A 22,877-nucleotide genomic window follows, 5' to 3' on the forward strand; every position below is an offset into this window, starting at 1 on the left:
TTTTATTTCTTTTATTAATCTTCTTATATATCCTTTTATTATTCTTATAAAGTTATAATGTTCTGCTTTCCTTCTGGCGGCACAGGCCTCTGTGTGTGTGTGTGTGTGTGTGTGTGTGTGTGTGTGTGTGTGTGTGTGTTATGTCTGCATGCCTGCCCTTGACTGTGTGTGTGCCTCTGTGTGTGTGTGTGTGTGTGTGTGTGTGTATGTCTGCATGCCTGCCCTTGACTGTGTGAGAGTGTGCCTCTGTGTGTGTGTGTGTGTGTGTGTGTTTCTCAGCCTGCACTCCTCAGCTCTTATATTTCTCTGTAAATAATAAATCATAGTGTTAATCTTAAAGTGTGAATCCAATTCATCAATATCCGCCTAATACCGTTTATTCGCTTCTGTGTGTCTAGGTGCCCGTCACTTTTCCTTCTCCCATTTACTGGAGGGGCTGGATTGGCTGGATTCGGATCTGAACACTCACTATCAGCTCGCGCATCTCACTGCTGACATCACTATGCTACTTGACGTTCTTCGCACCCCCTCTGAAAATGCAGGGTTCCCCCCACCTCTCAGATACAGAATCCGCCCCGCGAATGTGTGTATTGACGCCTCTACACAGACAGATCCTCTGCCTGACCCTCCCTACAACTTTCAGTCTAAGGATGATGTCACCTTCTCTGATTTGGGCTCTGACCATTCTCCCCTTTTCTCACCTGCCAGTCCCGAGTACTCTTCTCAGTACACCTCGGCTGGCTATCCCACGTCCCCAGGACGCACCCCATTTTATTATCTGTTTTCTCCCTACCGCTCCCCTCAGGATTACACTCCCACCAGTTCTATGAATTCTCAATAAAATTACATGCTGTTCATACTTAGTCTGTGAACCTTAATAAACTTACATGTTAATCATACTTGGTCTCCCTCGCGTTTATTTCATGCAATTTTTATACACAACACTGTCCCTTTAAAATGATGCAACACTGCAACACACCAAGCTCAAAGTCCAAGTTGAATATTATTCTGCCAGCACAAAATCTGCTTTCTACTGGTGTTGATGACCAATCTATCTACAAATTCTAATACAGGACTCTTAGGGACACTCAGGATCACTAATGGAGATTCCAATATATACTGTTGATGCATTTACTAATTTGCCATTTAAAGGAAACCCTGCGGCAGTTTGTCTTTTAGAGAATGTAAGTCATTTAGCATGTTGCATAACAGAATAAACAAACTAGACTACAATCCATTAGGCATTAGGATTTACCATGCAATGTTTATAACATATCCAGGAACTGAAAGTGGAGCTCTATCAGAAAATAGCAGCTGAAATGAACTTGTCTGAGACGGCATTCATCACTAAACTGAAACCAACAGAGGATTTTAGTTCAGGTACTCAACTCTGCACTGAACTCAAGACTGAATGCAATTCATTTAAGATTTCATATGTATAACATTTTACAGATGTGTATGAGATTGTTTTTTTCAACCAGGTTAATCACATAATTTATGCATAACCACATCTGAGGTGTGTGTGTGTGTGTGTGTGTGTGTGTGTGTGTGTGTGTGTGTGTGTGTGTGATTGATTATCAAGGACAAATTCTGACCTCATACTCAGAAAATAATTTTAAATGGCTAAGGGTAGTTGTTGAAGCAGACAAACATGTAACTTTTGCAAAAGAACAGCTATTACCAGCATTTTCCAGAGTATATTCAAATTCAGAATACCCTTATACACAAAAATGATTTTGTAATCTATATAATAAATGGTCTTTTACAGGAGCAAGGTTTGGCTTACGCTGGTTCACCCCTACACATGAGATCAACCTTTGTGGCCATGCGACACTAGCTTCAGCAGCAGTGCTCTTTTACAAGAAAGGTAAAAGTAGTTTATTTCTAATAGTTTAAAAATAACATGCAGCAATGATGAATTCAACTATAGAAAAGCTGTATTATTTCTCAGAAAACACCAACTCTGTGGTTACCTTTGAGACTCTGAGCGGAGAGCTGCTGGTGCAGCAGCGAGGTGAATCATTAGTGATGGACTTCCCTCTCAATAAACCAGAAGTCCAGGTACAGTCACTCAAATATAGAAATGCCAAAAAGTACTTCGACACTTTAGGTTATTTCAACCATTATATTTGTTTCAAAAATAAAACACAGCAAAATATCCAAACCAAGAAATAAGATCATTAGACTGACGCTTGATAAAACATGATACAACTCATTTGAGTAAGAACAAAACAGTATTTAGACACTTGGGTCTAATCTAGGCTACTTGCATTCCTAATTGGAACATGCTCCATAGTTTATGTTGTCATCTGTACCTATGAAGCTAATTTACTGCATGTATTCTATAAATTGTCTTAGGATCAGTACCAAAATAGCAATAAAAGCAAGTTCTAAGGAAGGGATTAGCAATGTCTGTTTACAAGGCAATTATATTTGTTGGATTAGCAAAAGTTTGTTTTATAAGAAATAACAAGTAAGAAAAAGTTGCAAGTATTGCACCTGAGAAGAGGAATTCCAGAAACAGGTAAGGTCCAAAAGCTTTCAGATGAGTTCAAAAGTAACCTAGATTAATCTGATGGTAGACACTGTGTGGAGAAAGCCTGGAGAAGAATGCCAGCCAGACTGTACTAGGAGTACTGTAGAGCACTGAGGTCAGGGTCTATTTTACCTTAAAGCAGGGGTGTCCAAAGTCCAGCCCCATGGCCAAATGTAGTCTGCGGACAGATGTTAATTGTTCTGTGACTTTTCTGTTAGAATGTATGACAGAAGGCCCAGTAGCCAACACATTGCAATTTTTCCTTTCTTCCTGACAGTGAGAACAGTGTGCACATTAATACAGTTAGATAATTGCAAGAGCCTTTTTTTCCTCTAAGTACATCTGCAAATTGAAAAGTTATGAACACACCTGGAATTGTACATGTGTCTATATTGTCTCAACGCACTGTGAAGAGGGTGGTTCAAGTCAAAAAATCTCCAAAGATCACAGCTGGAGAATTGCAGAGGTTCCTCTGGAGAACTACAGAAAGTCTCCAAAATTACAATCCGAAGTCACCTACATCACCACAAGTTGTTTGGAAGGGCTTCAAGAAAAATGGCTCTACTCTCATCAAAAAACCAACTCAAGCATCTTCAGTTCTTGGCATCATGGACTCTATCAAATATTAACAGATATTAAATGAAATCCTGACTGCCTCTGTCAGAAAGTTTAAAATGGGCCATGGTTAGATCTTCCAGCCAGACAATGATCCAAAACATACATCAAAATCAACACAAAAATGGTTTACTGACCACAAAATCAAGGTCCTGCCATAGCCATCCCTGTGCTCTGACTTGAACCACATAGTAAACCTGTGGGATGAACTGAAGAGGAGAGTCCACCAGCATGGACCTTGAAATGTGAAGGATCTGGAGAGATTCTGTATGGAGCAATGGCCTCATATCCCTTACCATACTCCACCCCCATCAGGCATTATAGGAGAAGACTCAGAGCTGTTATCTTGGCAAAGGGAGGTAGCACAAAGTATTGACGAAACGGGTGCCAATAATTGTTGCACACCTATATTTAACAAAGACTTGTTTGTTAAAGCTGTGTTGTGTTTGCATTTGTTTGATATCCATGAGAGCAGAGTATTTTTGTGAAATTTTTTTAACAAAAGATCAAATGGTTAAACAATAAAAAAAAAAAATAATAATTTACAGCCTTCTTTGCTAATTTTTACCAAGGGTGCCAATATTCGTGGAGGAAACTGTATACATGCACATACACCAATTATTGCCCGATACATCGGTGCATTCTTTTTATGTAATCTTAAACTATCCATTTATATGTTTGATGATATTTTCCATGTGTTTATATTTTACACGTAGGACAGAAAGAAATTTAATGACATTCTTAAGGTAAGTTTACTTTTTATAACTTTTAACATAATCAGCAAACTCAGACTTGTAGTCTCACACAGAAGTTGTTTTTTTGTTTTGAAAGTACCTGCAAAAAATCCAGTTCAGATTCCTATGGTTATTTTCCTAAAATTTCTAGGCTGCTGTGGGAGAATTGCCTATTCAAGAGGTGTGTTACTGTAAAACCACAAAGAAACTGCTAGTGCGTTTGCATGATACATGTGACAGGTACAGGAGACTATTAAACAATGAAAAGAGAACTCTAAATTACAAGTCTGTTCACCTTAATACATCGTATAATATAATCTGTTTAAATCTTGACATGAAATTATTTTGATTATGAAACTATTTGGCTAGAAAAACTGCATATTTATTCATCAACTGATGAATCATACTGATAAAGTTTGCAATTTGCATGTTTGTTCTTCAAACGTAGGTTATTCTATTTCCAAAACTGTCCATACGTCATCATTTGAAGTAGACATAATCCAGAATTTAACTTTGCTTGAAGGTCCGTGCTTACTTCCCTGAATCCGGTGAGTGAGTCTCTGCTGAAAAGTGAAGATAGTGGAAGGATTATAAGTCTCATCATCACAGTGAAAGGAGCACCAACCTCACAGCCAGGATATGACTTTTACTCCCGTAACTTTGCACCATGGGTCGGAGTCCCTGAAGATCCAGTGACTGGTAAACCCCTACCCCTCACACTACTGCTAATAGAGAGTGACACAGGGACAAAATCCTGTCCCTGTCCACTAACTGTCCCCAGCATGCATAACATCATCCCCACAGGCTCCATATCTCATTACATAAACATGTCTTTTCTTTGCAAGAGTATATAAACTAGTTTTGTTTTAAATATTGCACAAAATGCAAATTAGTCCTTATGTAATAGTTATTCAACACTTTGAGAACATTTAACATTACATAATGAAATTTTTTATAATGCTACACATTGCTAGTCTACTTTGATTTAAAAATGCCTTCTTTCTAATGGTCCCTATTTGCACTGGTCAGAACAGCTACCTGACATTCTGAATTTTTCTTTATTTCCTGAAGGCTCTTCACATACCGTCCTCGCTGCTTACTGGTCTGAGAAACTGGGAAAGAAGAAAATGTTAGGTAATGATGCCTAAAATCTTATCTGCCTTTTAGTCTACCAAAAACTGAAACATTTTCATACACATCATCTTTATGAATAGTTCAGTTGTTTTCTGATGACTCCTTTATCAATTTAATTCCCTAAAATAACAAAATATTAAAATGATGGGGACACAAACTCCACCACTATGTACAAATTATAAATTGTAAACATATTTCTATTTATATTTAGGCCCCTCAATTAAATAATATAGATTCATTCATTGAAATGTGCAAGCATTTTTTCCTGGTCAAAGTCATGGTTGAATCAGAACCTATCCCAAGAACACTGGTCACAAACACCCTGTACGGAACACCAATCTATAAATCCCACCCACTTCTGTGCTCTCTATAAAAACACATGCAGTGCATAGTGTAATGCTTAGCTATTAGGTGCTGCTGAGAGTGTATCACATTAATTAATATGAATGAACCATAAGAAACAGCTAATAATAAAACCTCAATCATTCCTGATTGATAATTTAAAAAATATATTAATCCCCGAGCAAAGGCAAATAAAATAGAAAGATACATATAACAATCCCTTTGAGAATCAAAATAAATTTTTAATTTTGGACAGAAATTCATAATAAAGAGTTCAATTATAGCTCATTTCAGACATGCAGAGATAGAAGGCATTAAGATTTTTCTTAGGATTAATAGGGTATAACTGACAAAACAACACTGCTCCAAATTATTCACAGCTCTGCATGCTTTGTCTTTTGTTTGTGTGGCAGCCTACCAGTGCTCCAGCCGTGGCGGCGAGCTCGAGTTGGAACTGAGAGGAGACAACAGAGTTGACATCGCTGGCCGAGCCGTGGTCCTCCTTCATGGAATCCTCAAACTCTAGAGAGATTGCTATAGAGCTCACTATGAAAACATTTCGCCATATTATATGGTACACTGCTAATCAGTAGTAATGTATAACTAATTTTGTACACTGACAATTTTACTGATGTATTTTATTCCAGCAAGCTAATCTGGTAATTAATCATAGGAAATGTTTGTGGTGCTGTAAGAACAGGTGTTTTACAGAGTGGTCTAATAGTTTAGTCATGACAAAGTTAGAAAAGAAGTACTTAAATAACTTTATTACAGGAAAAAACACAAAAAAATCTACAAGACTATTTACATACAAAATACTTGGCTCAGAATATCTGTAAAAAAATAAAAATAAAAGATTTTTCATCTGAATAAAAGCATGTGAAAACACTAAAATGAGGTAAGAATTACATACAAAAAAGTGTTATTTACAATAATATACAAAACCATTCACACTAGTTTCTTCATTTAAGAATTCTGTTGACTTTTTTCTCCTGGGCTCGAAATTAGCTCCGTCCCACCTTAGGCAGATTTCAATGAGTGGTGGCATTGGCAGGAGGGAAGAGGAAGGTTTGTCATTTCAATGAAACCATTCCAAAATTATTCTAAATACTACAAACTGCTACTTTAAATGGTTATTTAACCATCAGTTACAAGTCAGCCTACATAACGATGATAACTAGACCTTCTCCATTTTAACTTTACCATGTACTGGATGGTACAGTATATATTAAAGAAGACCCTGAGTGACTAAAAAAAGCAGAGCCACGTGTAAAGGATATCATGTTCTCCTGCTGCATGTGAGTGAGAAGTTTCTCCAGTGGAGCATAGAGACGCAGCGTAGGAGCCGATCCCAGCATCAGTAGCTTATGCTTGGCTCTGGTAATGGCCACATTCAGCCTTCTCCAGTCTTTCAGCAGCTCTCCCAGCTAACACACACACACACACACACACACACACACACACACACACACACACACACACACACACCGAGAGAGAGATAAATAGAGAGATAAAAAGAGAGAGATAGAGAGAGAGAGGGGGAGGGATAGATAGAGAGAGACACTGACTGACTAGAGCAAGTGTGTGAATATGTCAAAAATAATACCAAAATTGCCCATTATACATTACTGCTCAAATTTTTCACACAATCCAGGACTCGCAGCAGATACATAGTGTAGCCATCTAAAGGGCAGTTACTGTAAACCGCCGTATATACATGCACTTGGTGTTCTGCTACAGCTTGACCGTGGTCTGAAACTCAGGTTAAAATCAATGCCTGTGTGCTGCACTGGATGCAAGTCACATCACGTCTAAAACTGATTCAGAAGCAAATTGTGCTGACAGTGGTGTAACCAGAAACTAATTTTGGTGGGATACCAGAGCCCTTACTGTGTGTGAATGTAAGGCCAAATTAATCTAGTCCATACTTTTCCATCTAACATACTAACTCAGACCGTTGCCCTGCCAGTGAAGTGACTTTCCGTTTCCCCAAATTCCAGTTTCCAGGAGTCCGTCTAGGACGGTTCATATCTGCTTGCCACCTGATTGGCATTGCATCTGGTTTCCACACTTCATTTTGCAAGTGTTGGGCCTGTTGTTACCGGTGTGCAACCGAAGCTATCGTTCATTTCAAACAAAGCGAGGAAACACCTGGAATTTGGCAAAGCATCTGAAAGACGGTCCTATTTTATGTTTGTTTGAGGCAGCTGGCATTGTAGCCATGAAACCAGCTAACGTTATGCTCCATGTAATGTTAGCGAAAGCTAACGCATTGCAGTGTTATAAACTACCTCCTAATGGGCCACCATGCATCGCCATTCAGCCCGTGTCCTGTCAGCTAAATGTAGCCTAATGTCACAAATAATTATTCAAATGTTCATGCTTTTAATAAATCTTTTTGGCCTGCCACCATATCAGTGAATTTAAACTAACGCTTGCATTCAGAGAATAAGGTGTGTGTGTGTGCGCATATTTAGGAGTGCACCTTGGCACTTGTTATTAGTCATTGTCAGACAGTGTTTGATAACTAAAATAAGCTACAGCGAGGGACTGGTAGCGGAGAAACCAGCATGAACTAAACTAACGAACCTAAACATGAAACATGACAAGGACTATGACTATGGTTATCTATCGTAGTTTCTTCTCTATTCTAAACTACTCTAATATTTCTTATCTATCGTTATATTCCGCGCTGTGTGCTGGGAGGCGTGCGGTATACAGTGAGGGAAAGAAGTATTTCATCCCCTGCTGATTTTGTACGTTTGCCCACTGACAAAGAAATGATCAGTCTATAATTTTAATGGTAGGTTTATTTGAACAGTGAGAGACAGAATAACAACAAAAAAATTCAGAAAAACGCATGTCAAAAATGTTATAAATTGATTTGCATTTTAATGAGGGAAATAAGTATTTGACCCCCTCTCAATCAGAAAGATTTCTGGCTCCCAGGTGTCTTTTATACAGGTGACGAGCTGAGATTAGGAGCACACTGTTAAAGGGAGTGCTCCTAATCTCAGCATGTTACCTGTATAAAAGACACCTGTCCACAGAAGCAATCAATCAATCAGATTCCAAACTCTCCACCATGGCCAAGACCAAAGAGCTCTCCAAGGATGTCAGGGACAAGATTGTAGACCTACACAAGTCTGGAATGGGCTACAAGACCATTGCCAAGCAGCTTGGTGAGAAGGTGACAACAGTTGGTGCGATTATTCGCAAATGGAAGAAACACAATAGAACTGTCAATCTCCCTCGACCTGGGGCTCCATGCAAGATCTCACCTCGTGGAGTTGCAGTGATCATGAGAACAGTGAGGAATCAGCCCAGAACTACACGGGAGGATCTTGTCAATGATCTCAAGGCAGCTGGGACCATAGTCACCAAGAAAACAATTGGTAACACACTACGCCGTGAAGGACTGAAATCCTGCAGCGCTCGCAAGGTCTGCTGCTCAAGAAAGCACATATACATGCCCGCTGAAGTTTGCCAGTGAACATCTGCATGGTTCAGGGGACAACTGGGTTTAAGTGTTGTGGTCAGATGAGACCAAAATGGAGCTCTTTGGCATCAACTCAACTCGCCGTGTTTGGAGGAGGAGGAATGCTGCCTATGACCCCAAGAACACCATCCCCACCGTCAAACATGGAGGTGGAAACATTATGCTTTGGGGGTGTTTTTCTGCTAAGGGGACAGGACAACTTCACTGCATCAAAGGGACGATGGACGGGGCCATGTACCGTCAAATCTTGGGTGAGAACCTCCTTCCCTCAGCCAGGGCATTGAAAATGGCTCGTGGATGGGTATTCCAGCATGACAATGACCCAAAACACACGGCCAAGGCAACAAAGGAATGGCTCAAGAAGAAGCACATTGAGGTCCTGGAGTGGCCTAGCCAGTCTCCAGACCTTAATCCCATAGAAAATCTGTGGAGGGAGCTGAAGGTTCGAGTTGCCAAACGTCAGCCTCGAAACCTTAATGACTTGGACAAGATCTGCAAAGAGGAGTGGGACAAAATCCCTCCTGAGATGTGTGCAAACCTGGTGGCCAACTACAAGAAACGTCTGACCTCTGTGATTGCCAACAAGGGTTTTTGCACCAAGTACTAAGTCATGTTTTGCAGAGGGGTCAAATACTTATTTCCCTCATTAAAATGCAAATCAATTTATAACATTTTTGACATGCGTTTTTCTGGATTTTCTTGTTGTTATTCTGTCTCTCACTGTTCAAATAAATCTACCATTAAAATTATAGACTGATCATTTCTTTGTCAGTGGGCAAACGTACAAAATCAGCAGGGGATCAAATACTTTTTTCCCTCACTGTATATATACAAACCTAATCAGATTAGTAATGGCTGACGGCTGAGGACAATTCAGACACACGTGAAACCATAACCAATAACAGAACGGGGAGGAGACATAACAGAAACATAAACAAATGCACATGTCGAAATGTCACGATTGTCAACCAGGGAAAAGCACATGCTCGCGCACCTGCTCGTGCACGTGCGCTCACATGCTCCACAGCGCGCTGCTTAAAGGGGAACTCGTGACAGAGCTCCCCCCAAAGGCACTCCTCCCGGAGTGCCATGAAACATCCATCTCCATTGACGGCCCCAGCCCCCTGGGCAGAATGTCCCAAGCAGAGCCACAAGACCGCACGGCGTTCTTGGCGAAACAAAAAAGCAGAGTGACATACACAGCAGAGCAGGAAAGCAGAGCGACGGGCTCCGCAGTGCAGTAAAGCAGAGCATCGTCCTTGGCGGGACATGAAAGCAGAGCGACGTCCTCGGCGGAACAGGAAAGCAGAGCGAAGTTCACAGCAGAGCAGGAAAGCAGAGCGACATCCTCGGCGATGCATGAAGGCATAGTGATGTCCTCAGCGGAACATGAAAGCGGAGCGACATCTCCGGCTGAACAGGAAATTGGAGCGACATCCCCGTCGGAGCAGGGAAGCAGAGCGACGTCCTCAGCAGAGCAGGGAAGCAGAGCGACGTCCTCGGCCGAACGGGAAGGCAGAGCGAAGTTCTCAGCCGAACGGGAAGGCAGAGCGAAGTTCTCGGCTGAACGGGAAGGCAGAGCGAAGTTCTCGGCTGAACGGGAAGGCAGAGCGAAGTGCTCGGCTGAACAGGAAGGCAGAGCGAAGTTCTCAGCAGAACAGGAAAGCATAGCTGCGTCCTCGGCGGAGCAGGAAGGCAGAGCGACAACCTCGGCTGAAGAGAAAGGTAGAGGGATGTCCTCGGCTGAAGAGGAAGGCAGAGCGACGTCCTCGGTGGAGCAGGGAAGCAGAGCGACGTCCTTGGCTGAACAGGAGGGCAGAGCGACGTCCTCGGCTGAACAGGAGGGCAGAGCGACGTCCTCGGCTGAACAGGAGGGCAGAGCGACATCCTCGGCTGAACAGGAGAGCAGAGCGACATCCTCGGCTGAACAGGAGGGCAGCGCGACGTCCTCTGCTGGACAGGAGGGCAGAGCGATGTCCTCGGCTGGACAGGAGGGCAGCGCAACGTCCTCGGCTGGACAGGAGGGCAGAGCGACGTCCTCGACTGGACAGGGAAGCAGAGCGACGTCCTCGGCTGAACAGGAGGGCAGAGCGACGTCCTCGGCTGAACAGGAGGGTAGAGCGACGTCCTCGGCTGAACAGGGAAGCAGAGCGACGTCCTCGGCTGAACAGGAGGGCAGAGCGACGTCCTCGGCTGAACAGGAGGGCAGAGCGACGTCCTCGGCTGAACAGGAGAGCAGAGCGACGTCCTCGGCTGAACAGGAGGGCAGCGCGACGTCCTCGGCTGGACAGGAGGGCAGCGCGAAGTCCTCGGCTGAACAGGAAAGCAGAGCGACGTCCTCGGCTGAACAGAAGCGCAGAGCGACGTCCTCGGCTGAACAGGAGGGCAGAGCGACATCCTCGGCTGAACAGGAGGGCAGAACGAAGTACGCAACAGTGCAGGGAAACAGAGCGACGTATGCAGCAGTGCAGGGAAACAGAGGGACTTCTGCAGTGGAACAGGAAAGCGGAGCGAAGTTCCCAGCAGAACAAGAAAGCGGAGTGACGTCCTTGGTTGAGTAGGAAAGCAGAGTGACGTCCTCGGCTGAGCAGGAAAGCAGAGCGACGTCCTCGGCTGAGCAGAAAAGCAGAGCGATGTACTCAGCAAAGCCTGCAGGCTGAACTTGGCTGGTCATGTCAGCAGACTGGGACGTGAGCAGAGCTTGGTTGTCCATGTCAACAGATACTTGGTTGTGCATGTCAGCAGACATGGACGTGAGCAGAGCTTAGTTGTCCGTTTCAGCAAACTTAGGTGTGTACAGAACTCGGCTGTCCTTGTCGGCTGACTCGGGCGTGTGCAGAACTTGGCCGTCCTTGTCGGCGGACTCGACCGTGAGCAGAACTCGGCCGTCCTTGTCGGCGGACTCGGCCGTGAGCAGAACTCGGCCGTGAGCAGAACTCGGCCGTCCTTGTCGGCGGACTCGGCCGTGAGCAGAACTCGGCGGTCCTTGTCGGCGGACTCAGCCGTGAGCAGAACTCGGCGGTCCTTGTTGGTGGACTCGGCCGTGAGCAGAACTCGGCGGTCCTTGTCGGCGGACTCGGCCGTGAGGAGAACTCGGCCGTCAGTGTCGGCGGACTCAGGCGTGAGCAGGGCTTGGTCGGCCATGTCGGCGGACTCGAACGTGAGCAGGGCTTGGTCGGCCGTGTTGGCCGACTCGGACGTGAGCAGGGCTTGGTCGATCATGTCGGCTTATTTGGGCTCGAGCAGAACTTGGTGGGCCGTGTCAGTAGACTTGGGCTTGAGCAGAACTTGGTCGGCCATGTTAACAGACACTTGGGACAGTAGCTGGGCTTTACAGTGTATCTGTGGAGCTGAGACTGACTCCTGAACCTCAGGCTGGAGCTCTGGTGCTGGGGCCTCCCTGTTGATCTCTAGCTGGAGCTCGGCAGGTGAGCCCACCTCGTGAGTCTGAGGTTCGAGCTTAGTGGTCACCAGGTTAACCTGCGGCTGGGGCTCTGCATGAGCTTGCCTGTAGTAGTGGGTAAACGGCAGGGCAGGTTTGCCTGCCAGACTTACCCCCCAAAAGTTGTTCTAGCTCGACCCTCACCTCCGGACTCCCGAACCGCATCATGAACTCCCCCACAAACTGTTCTACACTGTCCAGGTTCCTACAGTGCTTATCCAGTTGGAGCTGCACCCAAAGAACTGGCACCACATGAATCGGAGCCATTGCTTCTCCTCTGGCTTAGGGTCTAACAGGCTGGAGAAATAGAATTGACAGTCTACCAGAAAATATTCCGGAGCACCGAAAAATCCGTCAAATGGATCAGGAAGCTCCATAAATGTCCATTGTGGGAATTGGACTGAGTCCATAGCGGGACGGTTGGCGTCGACTTCCGGGTTCTGCATTTTCTCTGTTCTCCTGCTGCATCCATGTTTCGGCGGAATATTCTGTCACGTATCTTGAAGTAACAAGCGCAGGATAACAGTTTTATTTAAGAGAGAGACAGGCAGACATATCCAAAACGTGATCCACAAACGTAATCCAGTAACATGCAAAGTTCAGACAATCGGCAAACAGGCATACACAGGGCTAGGCTTATTAATAAAGGTGATACATTCTATCAAATGACACATCGAATTGACATTTTGTAGTAATCTGGACAATTTAATTGAACAAAAAAACAAACAGGTGAGTTACATGGAAAAAAGTGAGTACACCCCTATATTTATCACACCTTCAAATCCATAAAATTAGAGTCACGTGTTGAGGGTGCCAGTGATTAGAACCTGTCTTATTTATACCCCTCTCATATCTAGTGTCAGGTGTTCCCTTTGGTATTGAGGTGTGTGGTGTCATCATGCCAAGATCTAAAGAGTTCTATAAGGCCTTCAGAAAAAAAGGTTGTGGATGCCAATGAGGCTTGCAAGGGATTTAAAACGATCTCCAAGTTATTTGAAGTTACATCATTCCACTGTAAGGAAAATCATCTACAAGTCGCACAGATTTCAAACGACTGATACAAAAAGCTCCAAGAACCACAAAATTTCATCACAGTTTCTGCTAGTACGCCTTGCAACTGTTGGTACCAAAGTGCATGCTTCTATAATCAGAAAGAGATTGCACAAATTTGACCCGCATGAGAGTCGTTCCAGGAAAAAGCCTTTGCTGTCTAAAAAGAAGAGCAAGACTACAGTTTGCCAGTGAGCATATAGGAAAAGACCAGGCATTTTAGAATAAAGCACTCTGGACAGACAAATCAAAGATAGAGTTGTTTGGCCACAGTAATAGCAGACGTGTTTGGTGATGACCAAAGACAGCTTTTCAGTCAAAACACCTCATACCAACTGTGAAGCATGGTGGTGGAAATGTTATGGTTTCGGATTGCTTCGCTGCCTCAGGGACTGGAGAGCTTGCAAACATTGATTCAACTATGATTCTGCATCATGTCAAAGAGTGCAAAGCCCAGTTTTGAATCCCATTGAAATGTTGTGGGGGGATTGGAAACAGGCAGTACACGTGAGAAAATCTTTGAACATCTTGCAACTGAAAGAATACTGCATGGAAGTGTGGTCACAAATTTCAGCAATCCGATGTCAGAGACTGGTGGACAAATATGCAAAACGCCTACAAGAAGTTATTTCTGCTAAAGGGGGCAATACTAGCTTCTGAGACCAAGGGTGTACTTACTTTTTCCACAAAATATCACATCTATTGATGTTTTTAATGAATAAATTATTGAAAAAGCTCATTTTCCCTTTGGTTTTGTTCAAGCATATCAACTTCATTAATAGTCACTGTTTCAAAAGCGGTCAAATGTTTGCTTGCCCAAATATGTCAACAAAGCCAACAGTTTCCATGGGGTGTAGTTATTTTTTCACATGACTGTAGCTGTTATTAAATGTTACATTTGCTAATATAAAATTTGCACATTTGCAATTCAATAACTGTCTAGGTTGGTTCAGCCACCAAATCAGAAAAAAAGAAGGCTTCAACAGACTGTTAAGACTGCTGAGAGGATCACCCTGCCCACTCTACAGGACTTGTACTGCTCCAGTGTCAGGAAGTGGAAAGAAAAAAGATCCGACACACCCAAGCCATAACCTCACTGAAATTCTCCCCCCGGTAGGCGCTATAGAGCACTCTGCACTAAAACAACAAGGCACAAAAACATTGGCTGTGTTCGAAATCATGTACTGTGACAGTACCTAATGCGTTTGATTCAGTACCTACTGCTCTGCCAGTGACGCAGTACATACCAATCACAACAAGTGTGTAGTATGAATACAATCCGGATGTACTACATCTGCCATGTTGGCATTGTCATGTGACCTACAATTTAAAAAGAGCCGTCAAGTTGCATTCCACCATTTTTTATTCGGACAGCACTTCCAGTGCCAGTCTCATTGCCTTATGGGACAGCACAGTGTCCATTGCTTCCATACTGCAGAATATCTCCGGAAGCAGTAGGTCATCCGGGTATTTCTTGCCTACTGTTTTATGAATACTTAGAATTCAAAAACATACAACTCCTTTGGCACACTGCTTTACACCTACAGTATAGTAGGGTAGTAGGGATATTCGGATGCAGCCACAGTGTTTTTATCTCCCTCATGAACAGTTAATACGGACAATAATTTTATTTTTAGTGGAATTGTTGGGCAATATATTGCTGCTCCTTTGTAATCGACTGGTTCACATGTGTTTTTTGTTTTGTTTTTTTACATACCTGTTGGACATATGTAATACTGTCTATACTGTGTATTTGTTATATTTGTCTTTATTTACTATATCCTTTTATTCTGTTCTTTTTTCCACTTTAATACAATTCCTTACTACATGTTGTACCCCACTGTGTGTGGCACTGAATGCAAGTATCAGAAGCACCTGTAAGCCAGAAACAAATTCCTCCTGTGTGAAAACACACGTGGACAATAAAGCTGTTTGTATTCTACTCTAAACAATTACATGCACTGTCTTTATGTGAAAATTATAAACAGTACCTGGCCTCAGCATTTTGGACAATGGGGGGCAGCTGCTGGTGATCCCCTACAAGAACAAACCGCTGGGCATAGAAGAGTGGTCCTAAGCACACAGGCTGGCTGATCTGAGACGCCTCATCCACAATGCAGAAATCAAAGCGCCGTCGGCTGAAGATTGGGTGCTTCACACCCATACATGTAGTGGCTACAACAAGCTGATGAGAGAAGGATGAGAGAAGGATGAGAGCTCTGCTTTTAGGTAACACATTTACAAATAAAGTACAGCACCTCATCTCACTGACCTTCTAGAAAGGAATGTTATCCTGTCCCAAACAAGCGTAAGTAAAACCGCAATCATTTTCCCCCATTTGAGTCAACTACACTCCACCTATCCTTTAAGGTTGCACATTTAGCAATATCCCAAAGGTCAGAGACGTATTGCATATTTTAATGCGTTCACAACATACAGAGTTACACAAACAAGATATTAAAGCAACTGTACTAATTTAAAACAGCGTGTGTGTTAAGATGGGTATAAGTGCAACAGTTTGGCAACATACATTAAGCAGGAAGTTGGGGTTTTTTTTCCCAGAAAAGTAAATCAATTCATCAAAATGGACGATATATTATGTTTTACTTAAAAGAGACATGAGCACATACAGGCTTTTTCAGATTTTTTGCTCTAGCCTGCTCTTAGCCTGCATTATGTGTACCTCTTGGTTATAGAGATCCTCCAGCTGCTCAAGGGTGTTGATTCCCTTGGTCCGATTCTGCTCCTCGTGTCATGATTCCCCCTTGAAGCAGCGTGCTCTAAGCGCGAATGCGCGAGCACCTGCTTTTCATTGTTGACAGTAGTGACATCTGGACACGTGTGTTTAGTTTATGTTTCTGTCATGTCTCCTCCCTGTTCTGTCATTGGCTGGGATTTCACATGTGTCTGTATTGCCCTCAGCTGCTAGCAGTTTAGACGCTGATCATGTCCCCATATATACCGCGCGCCTCCCAGCACACGGCGGAAGATTATTGTAGAGTTAGATTAGTTCGTTTAGTAGTCATAGTCACGTTCCATGTTTAGAGTTAGTTCACGCTGGATTATCCCCTCCCAGTTCCTCGTCATAGTTCATGTTTCTAGTTTTGTTTATCGACCCTGTTTTCCGTGACCACGACCTTGATTCATGTTTAACCCTGTGTATGCCTGTTTGCCGATCGCCTGACCTTCGCCTGTTTTGGATCACGTTTTGGATTTGCCTGCCTGTCTCTCTTTTAAAATAAACAACTGTTCATACTGCAATTACATCCGTCCTATCTCCACTACGTCACGATACGTGACAGAATCTTCCGCCTAAACATGGATGCAGCAGGAGAACGGAGAAAACGCAGAACCCGGAAGTCGACGCCAACCGTCCCCGCTATGGACTCAATCCAATTCCCACAATGGACAATTATGGAGCTTCCTGATCCATTTGACGGATTTTTTGGTGCCCCAGAATATTTCTGGTAGACTGTCAATTCTATTTCTCCAGCCTGTTAGACCCTAAGCCAGAGGAGAAGCAATGGCTCCGATTCATGTGGTCCCAGTTCTTTGGACCGGCCCGTCAGTGGGTGCAGCTCCAACTGGATAAGCACTGTAGGAACCTGGACAGTGTAGAACAGTTTGTGGGGGAGTTCATGATGTGGTTCGGGAGTCCGGAGGCGAGGGTCGAGAACAACTTTTCGGGGGGGGTAAGTCTGGCAGGCATACCTGCCCTGCTGTTTACCCACTACTACAGGCAAGCTCATGCAGAGCCCCAGCCGGAGGTTAACCTGGCGACCTCTGAGCTCGAACCTGAGACCCATGAGGTGGGCTCACCTGCCGAGCTCCAGCTAGAGGTCAACAGGGAGGCTCCAGCATCAGAGCCCCAGCCGGAGGTTAACCTGGCGACCTCTGAGCTCGAACCTGAGACCCACGAGGTGGGCTCACCTGCCAAGCTCCAGCTAGAGGTCAACAGGGTGGCCCCAGCATCAGAGCCCCAGCCGCAGGTTAACCTGGCAACCTCAGAACTCGAACCTGAGACCCACAAGGTGGGCTCACCTGCCGAGCTCCAGCTAGAGGTCAACAGGGAGGCTCCAGCACCAGAGCTCAACCCTGAGGTCCAAGTCCAGTCTCCAGTCTCTGAAGTCCAAGTCAAGTCTCAAGTCTCTGAAGTCCAAGTCAGGTCTCAAGTCTCTGAAATCCAAGTCAAGTCTCAAGTCCCTGAGGTCCAAGTCCAAGTCAAGTCTCTAGTCTCTGAAGTCCAAGTCAAGTCTCAAGTCCCTGAGGTCTAAGTCAAGTCTCAAGTCCCTGAGGTCCAAGCCTCAAGTCTCTGAAATCCAAGTCAAGTCTCAAGTCTCTGAAATCCAAGTCAAATCTCAAGTCCCTGAGGTCCAAGTCCAAGCCAAGTCTCAAGTCCCTGAGGTCCAAGTCCAGTCTCCAGTCTCTGAAGTCCAGGTCAAGTCTCAAGTTCCTGATGTCACACCCAAGTCTACTGGGTATACGGCCGACCAAGTTCTGCCCACGCCCAAGTCTAACGACACGGCCGACCATGTTCTGCTCAAGCCCGAGTCTACCGACCTGGTCGCCTAAGTTCAGCGGTTGCCCAAGTCTACTGACATGGCCGACCACGTTCTGCTCACATCCAAGTTTACTGATACAGCCAACCAAGTTCTGCTCAAGCCCAAGTCTATTGATATGGCCGACCAAGTTCTGCTCACGCCTGAGTCTACTGATATGGCCGACCAAGTTCTGCCCACGCCCAAGTCTAACGACATGGCCGACCACGTTCTGCTCAAGCCCGAGTCTACCGACCCGGTCGCCCAAGTTCAGCCCACGCCCAAGTCTACCGACCCGGTCGCCCAAGTTCATCCCACGCCAGAGTCTGCTGACACGCACAGCCAAGTTCTGCTCATGCCCGAGTCTGCTGACACGCACAGCCAAGTTCTGCGCACGCCCGAGTATGCTGACATGCAGAGCCAAGTTCTGCTCACGCCCGAGTCTGCTGACACGCACAGCCAAGTTCCGCTCATGTCCGGGTCTGCTGACACGCACAGCCAAGTTCTGTTCAAGCCCGAGTCTGCTGACACGCACAGCCAAGTTCTGCTCATGTCCGAGTCTGCTGACACGGACAACCAAGTGTCTGTTGACACGGACAACCAAGCTCTGCTCACATCCCAGTCTGCTGACATGACCAGCCAAGTTCAGCTTGCAGGCTCCGCTGAGTACGTCGTTCTGCCTTCCTGCTCAGCCGAGGATGTCGCTTTGCCTTCCTGCTCAGCCGAGGATGTCGCTCTGCCCTCCAGTTCAGCCGGGGACGTCACTCCGCTTTCATGCTCCGCCGAGGATGTCGCTCTGCCTTCATGCTCCGCCAAGGTCGTTGCTCAGCCTGCCTGCCCGGCTGTGGTCGTCGCTCTGCTTTCATGCTCCGCCGAGGACTTCCCTCAGCCTGCCTGCCCAGCTGTGGTCGTCACTCCGCTTTCATGCTCTGATGAGGACGTCACCCTGCTTCCCTGCTCTGCTGAGTACAGCACTCTGTTTTTCTGTTCAGCCGAGGATGTCGCTCTGCTTTCCTGCTCCGCCGAGGATGTTGCTCTGCCTTCATGCTCCGCCGAGGTTGTTGCTCAGCCTGCCTGCCCGGCTGTGGTCGTCGCTCCGCTTTCATGCTCCGCCGAGGACTTCGCTCAGCCTGCCTGCCCGGCTGTGGTCGTCGCTCCACTTTCATGCTCCGACAAGGACGTCGCCCTGCTTCCCTGCTCTGCTGAGTACAGCACTCTGTTTCCCTGTTCAGCCGAGGACGTCACTCTGCTTTCCTGCTCTGCCGAGGATGTCGCTCTGCCTTCATGCTCCGCCGAGGACTTCGCTCAGTCTGCCTGCCCTGCTGTGAATGTCACTCTGCTTCCCTGCTCCGCCGAGGTCGTCGCTCTGCCTTTATGCTCCGCCGAGGACTTCACTCAGCCTGCCTGCTGAGCTGTGGTCGTCACTCTGCCTCCCTGTTCAGCCAGGGACGTCGCGCCGCTTCCCTGCACCGCCAAGAACACCGTGCGGTTTCCTGCTTGGGACATTCAGTACAGGGGGCCGGGGCCGCCAATGAAATGGGATGACTCATGGCACTCCGGGAGGAGTGCCTTTGGGGGGGGGTTCTGTCATGATTCCCCCTTGAAGCAGCGTGCTCTAAGCGCGACTGCGCGAGCACCTGCTTTTCCATTGTTGACAGTAGTGACATCTGGACACATGTGTTTTGTTTATGTTTCTGTCATATCTCCTCCCTGTTCTGTCATTGGCTGGGATTTCACGTGTGTCTGTATTGCCCTCAGCTGCTAGCAGTTTAGACGCTGATCATGATTCATGTTTAACCCTGTGTATGCCTGTTTGCCGATCGTCTGACCTTCGCCTGTTTTGGATCACATTTTGGATATGCCTGCCTGTCTCTCTTTTAAAATAAACGACTGTTCATACTGCAATTGCATCCGTCCTATCTCCGCTCTGTCACGATACGTGACACCTCGGTGAAGGGCAAGATGTCACAGTGCACTTTCTGAGCTCGGCCCAGGCGCAGGAAGCCTACCTTAAACTTCTTCAGCTTCAGCAAAATGTTGTCTACTGCTGAATGAGTATAGCTGGTCAGGAGCACGCTGAAGCCACAGGCGTGCAGAATACGCTCGGAAGAGCAAACAGATATGTAAAAGGTACCGAATGTCACATCATGAGGATACTATTCTCATAAACAAGATATAAACACAGATTTGATAGGATTTATAGATTATGCCTCTTATTCTTATCAGAGTACATGTTGGTGGTAGTTTTCCCAGTGCCAGCCATTCCAACTATAAGCGTGTAGTCTCTGGACAACAGTACCTTTTTCATGGCCTGCTTTTGAGGTTTGTTGCGCCCTAAGGAGCAAAATATGACACGTATGACAATGTCTGACAGTATACGAATATCATCCCAAATAAGGAGCAGCTTAATCGCTCTGGCAAATCTATGGTAAAAACAGTGATCGGTGGTAATTATGGTGAAACACAGAGGTTGCTTAAAAATAGCAATAACAACAGACTATGGACCAAGCCCAAGTCATGAAAGAATATAAACTAAGACACCTTTCAGAATGTTGGCTACAGTGTCCTTGGCCTCTCGGGGCAGCACACTGCTGAGGCTATCGATGAACTGAGGAGGCTTAAACTCCACAATGAGCTGCCTCAGCCTTTCACTGTCAGACAGAGCAACACAGTCAGAACCATGACTGATCAGTAGACATCAAGCCAGGAATGCAGTTATTATCCTTAAAAATAACACCGCCGAATCAGTGTATAAGAATACAGACCTATTTGGCGAGTTCTCCATCAGCATGGAGAGGTTTCCAAGATGAGTGCTCAAGCCTCCAGTGCCCTCATCTTGACCCAGACGGAATACCATATCTGAAGAATTCTTAGAGAGATTTCTAAAACAGTGAAAAATGGTCACTGTGTTAACAGCAGGTTTAATTTATAATGCACTTTTCTCAAAATGAAGGTAAGAAATTCTGGACAGGTGTACATGGAGACGATAGTTCTAGGTGGGCCGGAGCACTGCTAGTTAGAGGATTGGGGAATTTAAGTAACGAGTCAAATGATACCAAACATATATGAATGGTTTAATATAGACATCTACCTTGAACAAAAACACCCCTGAGAGTATAATAATGAGATTTAAGCTAATCTAAAAAAAAAAAAAGAAAAGAAAAGTGGGCAACGTAAACTAGATTGTGACTTACTTATCCAAAGAACATGTCACTCCTGTGTTTGTGATCTCGGTGACGTATCCAGCAGCTATACCAATGAACCTGGAGTCCTGGTCACTGATCACCTCTCTGTCCCCGACTAGCAGTATGATGAGTACATGCTCTCCTTGCCTGCGCTTAAAGTGATGCACATAAACACCACCAGAGAGAGCAGTCATCCTGCCTGCCAATACCATGTTCCCAACACAGCCAACATTCTTCTCCCTGAGGGACAGCAGAGACATTTAACTGATTGGTTAGTTTAATGCAGCAGCTGTCACTTTTCTGTAGATCTTGTCTTTCAGAGTGTATTTCCAAATGTCTATATAGTTCTACATTGGAAGAAAGTCTAAATAGTATTATAATGTTATATTATTTTCCCTCCTCTCGATTGACAAATTTATTTTTGATATATCCATAACGATTACAGTATTCCCTCGGTCTCTCTTACTTTGATTTATGGATGTCATTCTGGCAGTTGAATACTTTCAGATATTGTATGAGCTTTGCATAATGTGTATGGGTCGGTACTACTATTACATCTATTCTGACTAAACACATGCCTAGACAGATAAGCATGTTCAGCAAGGTTCTCCTCAGTCTTTTACCTGGCTACGATGCTCAGTGGAGTTAGACTCCTTGCCTGTCTTCAGCTCCAATGGTATAATCTTGTCTACATGCTTCCTGCCTCGCCGGTGGATCCTTACCCCTGCAGTCATGTCAATTTTTCCCTTCAGACCAAACCTCGGAGACCAAATGTTCTCCTCAATGTCCTGTTGGAGCAAACCAAAAAAGTATGTAAGAAAGTAAAGCAAGAAAAATGCCAGCTCACTGTGAGTTGTGTGTTCAGGTAGATGAACTGATGTGTAAATACAGGAAGGACTACAAACACAGACAGAGGTTCAAAGCTCACGCTCTGAGTACATGACTGTTAATGCTCCTGAGTTTAGCAAATGACATCAAATCAACAATGGGCACACTCAGCATCATTAGTAAACAATGTAAGTGCCTGTTCACACCGGGATGATATTCACAGCGCGAAAAACGGTCCGTTTAACGCCCCAGTGGCTATCAACGAGAATGTTCACACTAGTGATGTGTTGTTCAAAATGAACGAATTTTTAATATGACTTGGGAACACCGAGTTGTCTCAGAGAGTGATTCATTCATTCTTGACTGGGCATGCGCTGCAACAACCCCATAGGTCCGGTGACCGCCCCATAGGCAATGCACCATGCAACAATCGAAACAGGATGAACAAATGACTCGAACCCGAAGACTCGAGACGTGAACTAATTATTTCTGTTTCCGGGGAACAGACTTGACAACTCGGATCGGGAGTTTGCTACAACTCATTTGGACAAGCCTATGAAATACTGGGAGAGTGTAGTCTGGTCAGACGAGAGCAAAATTTAACTTTTTGGATGTCATTCTACACACCATGTTTGGAGAAGAAATAGCACTGCAAATCACCCTAAAAACACTATACCAACAGTGAAGTTTGGCGGAGGAAGCATCATGGTGTGAGGGTGTTTTTCATCACATGGTACTGGCAGACTCCATATGATTGAAGAAACGATGAATGGAGCCCTTTACCAGGAGATTCTTGAGAAGAATCTGCTGAAATCTACCAGGATGATGAAGCTGAGACATGGGTGGACATTCCAACAGGACATCGATCCAAAAGGAAACTCAATTGGTTTCAGAGAAAAAAACAAGACGTTAGAATGGCCCAGTCAATCACCTGACTTGAATCCAATTGAACAAGATTTAAAGACAATATGTTT

General features: G+C 45.0%; 2 protein-coding genes across 2 annotated transcripts; one reads left to right on the forward strand and one right to left on the reverse strand.

Annotated features, from left to right (window-relative positions):
* Window positions 1-997: 997 nt before the first annotated feature.
* On the forward strand, window positions 998-6,255 carry LOC108263388 (phenazine biosynthesis-like domain-containing protein 2). Its single transcript, XM_017464120.3, has 9 exons — window positions 998-1,184; window positions 1,281-1,380; window positions 1,769-1,867; window positions 1,952-2,061; window positions 3,868-3,897; window positions 4,037-4,125; window positions 4,409-4,584; window positions 4,957-5,019; window positions 5,775-6,255. The coding sequence occupies exons 1-9, from the start codon at window positions 1,101-1,103 to the stop codon at window positions 5,885-5,887; spliced, it is 864 nt and encodes a 287-aa protein (XP_017319609.1). The 5' UTR covers window positions 998-1,100; the 3' UTR covers window positions 5,888-6,255.
* Window positions 6,114-21,335, reverse strand: LOC108261390 (DNA replication ATP-dependent helicase/nuclease DNA2). The gene is made up of 8 exons (XM_053679057.1): window positions 21,085-21,335; window positions 20,656-20,772; window positions 20,432-20,541; window positions 20,126-20,224; window positions 19,837-20,006; window positions 16,036-16,098; window positions 15,344-15,537; window positions 6,114-6,788 (listed from the first exon to the last, which is right to left on the reverse strand). The coding sequence occupies exons 1-8, from the start codon at window positions 21,333-21,335 to the stop codon at window positions 6,773-6,775; spliced, it is 1,020 nt and encodes a 339-aa protein (XP_053535032.1). The 3' UTR covers window positions 6,114-6,772.
* Between the last annotated feature and the right edge of the window lie 1,542 nt (window positions 21,336-22,877).

Source organism: Ictalurus punctatus, chromosome 3 (assembly GCF_001660625.3).
Source record: "Ictalurus punctatus breed USDA103 chromosome 3, Coco_2.0, whole genome shotgun sequence".
Lineage (NCBI taxonomy): Eukaryota > Metazoa > Chordata > Actinopteri > Siluriformes > Ictaluridae > Ictalurus > Ictalurus punctatus.

Excerpts from the sequence above, each read along its gene's own strand:
- LOC108263388 (XM_017464120.3), top strand. The coding sequence starts at position 1,101 with ATGGAGATTCCAATATATACTGTTGATGCATTTACTAATTTGCCATTT. Across the intron at positions 3,898-4,036 it reads AATTTAATGACATTCTTAAG|GCTGCTGTGGGAGAATTGCC; the intron begins GTAAGTTTACTT and ends TAAAATTTCTAG. Across the intron at positions 4,585-4,956 it reads CCCTGAAGATCCAGTGACTG|GCTCTTCACATACCGTCCTC; the intron begins GTAAACCCCTAC and ends TATTTCCTGAAG.
- LOC108261390 (XM_053679057.1), bottom strand. The coding sequence starts at position 21,335 with ATGTCTCTGCTGTCCCTCAGGGAGAAGAATGTTGGCTGTGTTGGGAAC. Across the intron at positions 20,225-20,431 it reads TGTAGCCAACATTCTGAAAG|GGCGCAACAAACCTCAAAAG; the intron begins GTGTCTTAGTTT and ends TTTGCTCCTTAG. Across the intron at positions 15,538-16,035 it reads AGGATCTCTATAACCAAGAG|CTTGTTGTAGCCACTACATG; the intron begins GTACACATAATG and ends TTCTCTCATCAG.